The sequence below is a fragment of the Cannabis sativa genome, unplaced genomic scaffold (assembly GCF_029168945.1).
Source record: "Cannabis sativa cultivar Pink pepper isolate KNU-18-1 unplaced genomic scaffold, ASM2916894v1 Contig1, whole genome shotgun sequence".
Lineage (NCBI taxonomy): Eukaryota > Viridiplantae > Streptophyta > Magnoliopsida > Rosales > Cannabaceae > Cannabis > Cannabis sativa.
Window position 1 is genome coordinate 2,808,142 of NW_026870037.1, and position 4,394 is coordinate 2,812,535.

At 38.3% G+C, this 4,394-nt stretch overlaps 1 protein-coding gene across 2 annotated transcripts; it reads left to right on the plus strand.

The window, feature by feature from the left end:
• Positions 1-463: 463 nt before the first annotated feature.
• On the plus strand, positions 464-3,103 carry LOC115716074 (protein LATERAL ROOT PRIMORDIUM 1). Of its 2 annotated transcripts, none has more exons than XM_061107475.1 (3): positions 464-872; positions 1,474-2,514; positions 2,643-3,103. In XM_061107475.1, the coding sequence occupies exons 2-3, from the start codon at positions 1,668-1,670 to the stop codon at positions 2,981-2,983; spliced, it is 1,188 nt and encodes a 395-aa protein (XP_060963458.1). In that variant the 5' UTR covers positions 464-872; positions 1,474-1,667; the 3' UTR covers positions 2,984-3,103. The 2 variants fall into 2 exon arrangements, with proteins under 2 accessions (XP_060963458.1, XP_030500639.1); XM_030644779.2 differs by lacking the exon at positions 464-872 and adding an exon at positions 893-1,168.
• The last annotated feature ends 1,291 nt before the right edge of the window (positions 3,104-4,394 follow it).

A 4,394-nucleotide genomic window follows, 5' to 3' on the forward strand; every position in this document is an offset into this window, starting at 1 on the left:
AAGTGTGATGATCACTTGCGAAATTGCAATCTAAGACAATGATTTGTACCAAATGTGCAATTTTATCATATGATATAATAAGCTTACAAACAGAGTCTGACAGTCTTTCAACCCCATTTTGCTTATTCTGACAAACTCAATCCAAAACGACAAAACCATTAGATTTGGGACTGTAGAGCCACTCCTACTTGGACTCCACGTTTAATTAATGAAAAATAAAATATAGCAATAATTATTATTATCAAAAATATATTAAAGGCGTGTTGTACACGCGCAGCAACCTAGGCGCCTCTTCTATCATTTTCAAAATGGGCCATTGCTCATCGCGCATTCCGGCTGGTGTCGAGACTCCACGCGCTCAAGAGAGGTGAGTATCACACGCGGCGGGGAATGAATAAGAAAACCAAACTAACAAAGCAAAAAAAAAAAATTAATACATAGAGAGAGAAGAGAAGCGTATATAGGGTTATAGCTCAGTCATGTGACTTTTTTAGAGAGTGCCCGCGTAAGACCAAAAACTAGAGAACAAAAGTCTTTATACTCTCTTGCTCTTCTCTTCTTCTATTGCTTTGTTATTGTGTGATTGATTATTGGAGAGAGAGAGAAAGAAAGTGAGAGGTTGAGAGATACCCACCTCAGTTTTCGCTTTCTAGCTAGGAAACAGGTTGAAGAGAGAAGTAATCTTAGAGAGAGAAAGAGAGTTACTTCTGTTCCGAGGAGAAAGAAACAAAGAAAGAAAGCTATATTTATTCCAAAGAAGAAAGAAAGAAAGAAAAGAGATCTAAGATTTGATGATAATATAGGAGAGGAGAAAGGGTTCACAACACTAGTAGTTGAAAAAAAAGAAAAAAATTGGAGAAAGAGAGAAAAAGGTCGTTATTTATTACATATATATATTTAAGCTACTCTATTATATATAATTAATTTTTATATCTTCTGCTGGTTTATAATTTATTGTCTGCAGCTATGGCAGCAGCAGCAGCTGCTGCCGCCCGGACCCTCTTTTTCTTCTCTTTATCTCTCTTCTCATATAAACTAAACTTTTTTGGTCATAAAGCCAAAGTGACAGTGTTAGTAACAGCAGCAGTAGTCTTACAGAGAAGATAGAAAGAAAGAAAGCAAGCCACCCAACAAACAAGATCTCTTTCTTTCCCTCTTTCTCTCTCAAGTAGTTTTAAACTTTTTTATTTATTTAATTTTTATTTTAAATTTGTTTTGTCTTTCTTCTCGAAAAATCTCTCTGATACAATTTCAGAGACCCCACCTTTCATATATAACACCTACATAGATACATCCATGTTTTAGTTCGAGACCTCAAAAATTCCTTCTCTTCTCTCTCTCTCTCTATAAATATATTTATAAATACAATACATATTTTTATGTGTATATATATACATATATGTACATATATATACACACACGTTATTTATAAATAATATTTGAGGAGAAAATTGAGATTGGATTTGTTATCAGGAACATCGTCAGTTGTGGCTACTACAAGGAGGCTGCCTTCAGATTCTGGTGCCTTTGCAGACTGGGTGGCTTCATCCTCCTCTGCAGCAGCCGCAGCCGCAGCCGCAGCAGCTGCAGCTGGCCGTCCCACTGTTCCAGACGATTTATCACTGAGCTTCAATGCTGGGCCCACAGCCGGAGCCACCTCCTCCGCTATGTGGTCCGGTCCATCTTCAAGGTCCATCAACTACGGTCTTCCACCCGAGATGGGCATGGTGGGTCTTCGAGACGTCTTCGTCGTCGCACCAGCCTCTTCTTTCCACCACAACAACCACCATCCCCACCACCATCTCCACCACAACCTCAACCACGACCCAAACCTCATCTCCGACCACTCTCTCAACGGCTCCAACCCTGCCACAGCCCTCGGCGTCGGCGTTGGTGTTGGCGTAATCCCATTACTAACAGCAGCTCCTTGTCTCGGTCCATCACATCTCGATGAAGCTACCGAGGCCAATGCACTAGGTTCTTCCTCAGCTGCGGCTCGAAGCCGAAATGGCGGGATTCAGCTGTGGCAAAGTCAGGCTCAACAGGCGGCTGCTGTCTCGGCAGCTCAAACTCAACTCCATCCGCATTTCTTTAAGAAGCCCTCGATTCACGACCACGGAAACAGCGAAATCGGGGGCAATTTGGTAATTCAGAGCGGTGGAGGAGGCGGAATTAATGTCGGGTCTGGATCGACGTCGTCCTCCACAGCAACGTGTCAAGATTGTGGGAACCAAGCCAAAAAAGACTGTACCCATAGAAGGTGTAGAACTTGTTGCAAGAGTCGAGGTTTCGACTGCTCCACGCACGTGAAGAGCACATGGGTCCCGGCCGCTCGGAGGAGAGAGCGTCAGCTCATGACTTCGGCCGGTCCTGGTGGCGGAACCGGACCTGGGTCTTCCGGGTCGACTTCGGGTGCAAAGAAACCTAGACTCATTGCCTCCCAAACCACTTCTCACACTTCTACTTCCAACACTACTCCCCCTAGAAGCTTCGATACCAGCTCAAGTCACCAAGGTTTGATTTTAGAGCCTTTACATACACTACTTTTTTTCTCACTCGTTCAATTTAGGTCAAGGTATATATATTAGGTTTAGGGTTTTCATTTTATACTTTTTTAATTACTAATTTATTTTATGTCACAGATGCGAGCTTCAAAGAAACGTTGCCGGGTCAAGTACGTGCACCGGCGGTTTTCAAGTGCGTACGAGTGACGGCTGTGGAGGATGGAGAAGACGAGTATGCTTATCAAGCGGTTGTTAAGATCGGTGGTCATGTTTTCAAAGGCTTTTTATACGATCAAGGTGTCGAAACAACAACCCGCGATAATAGTACTTTTCCAAATCTTTCAGAATTGCATTTGGGTGGCGGAGGAGGAAGAAATGGGGCGTCTTCTTCGTCGCCAATGCTCGATCCCTCCGATGTCTACGCAGCCTCCACAGCAGGTTTGCTCGGAGGTTCCACCTATGGTAATCCAATAAATTAATCAAAAATTGTTGCACTTATTGGGAATGAAAATAACATTCTTATTGTATTTTTTGAAATCTTATTTTCATTCCTTCACATTTTGTTTTTCCCTACTAATTAATGATTTTATGTTGATCAATTTGTGGACTTGCATTTCATTACACCTGTCTTTTTTTTTTACCATTATTATATTAATAACTCCTTTGTTATCTTATAACATATAATATATAAATAGATAGTCATATAATACCTTTCTACCACTGATGATCAAACTGGGGATTATCACTGTTGTGCAGAAGTTTCTTGACTGAATTTAAAGAAGCAAATAATTGTTGGAGACGATCCTGTTCTTGTAGATATATATATTATTATTTCTTATGAAAAAACATTAAAAAGAAATGAAAGAAGTTAACTTGTGATAGTTGTGTCTATTTTGCTTTATTGTAGTTGCTGCACTTTCTTAGCTTTCTTTTCTTCGCCAGACCCAGAGTTATTGCATTCCCAAAGGTGAAATCTACAGTGTAAAGTATATTTTCCTCTCCCATCATAGCAAGAAAGATGTTATAATTATTTATTAATATATATATAAACACATATATTGTGGTAACGTTTTTTGGTCTTTGTCTTGTACGCGCTAGTTTTCTCGTGAGTTAGACGTGTATTTAGGATCTATATCATATCCCAAGTATTACTAAATTTAGATTTTATTTAAAATGGAATTTAGAATTTAGAATTTTATTTGATCAGTTCTTGTTTGTTTCTTCCTATATTATTATATATCATATCCCAATACTAACATTGTCAAGGTAGGGGCCTGAGAGCAACATTATTACTCTTTCCCAGTTGTTTTTTTTGTATTTTTTTTCTAGGGTTCCTGTTTGATTTGATTTGTAGTTTTGTTCATTCTAAGCCTTATTCATATAAATAAAAATTTCATCATATTGTACAGTAGTTCTGTAGACTTTAGCATGGGAAGTAGTTGTGAAGTCGCCATCATTTGTTACCAAAGAAGTAATAGCTTGTAGTCATTGATGTCATAGTCATATTTGGCCCACTCAATCAGTGTAACAGTATATTTTTGCTAATATGTTTCAACAAGTTCTTGTGAGTTCATAAACCAATTACATGATTTTTTTTCTTTCTAATTATTCTTTTCTCTTTTAGTGAATATGGTTTGCTTGATTTTCAAATTTAATGCAATGGCATCTAGTATTGATTGTCATACTAATTTATTGGATCATTATGAATTATATTAGTATATTTGCACACGCTGATATGGTATAACTACAATGAATACTAATTCACTCTTTCTTTTACAGTACTTATTTATGCATTGATTAATACTGAATTTTATAATTGGGTAGATACAGTGCATAAACATTTGATCAGTGTTATATCTTTGTTTAACAATTTTGGTGCTTAATTTTGGG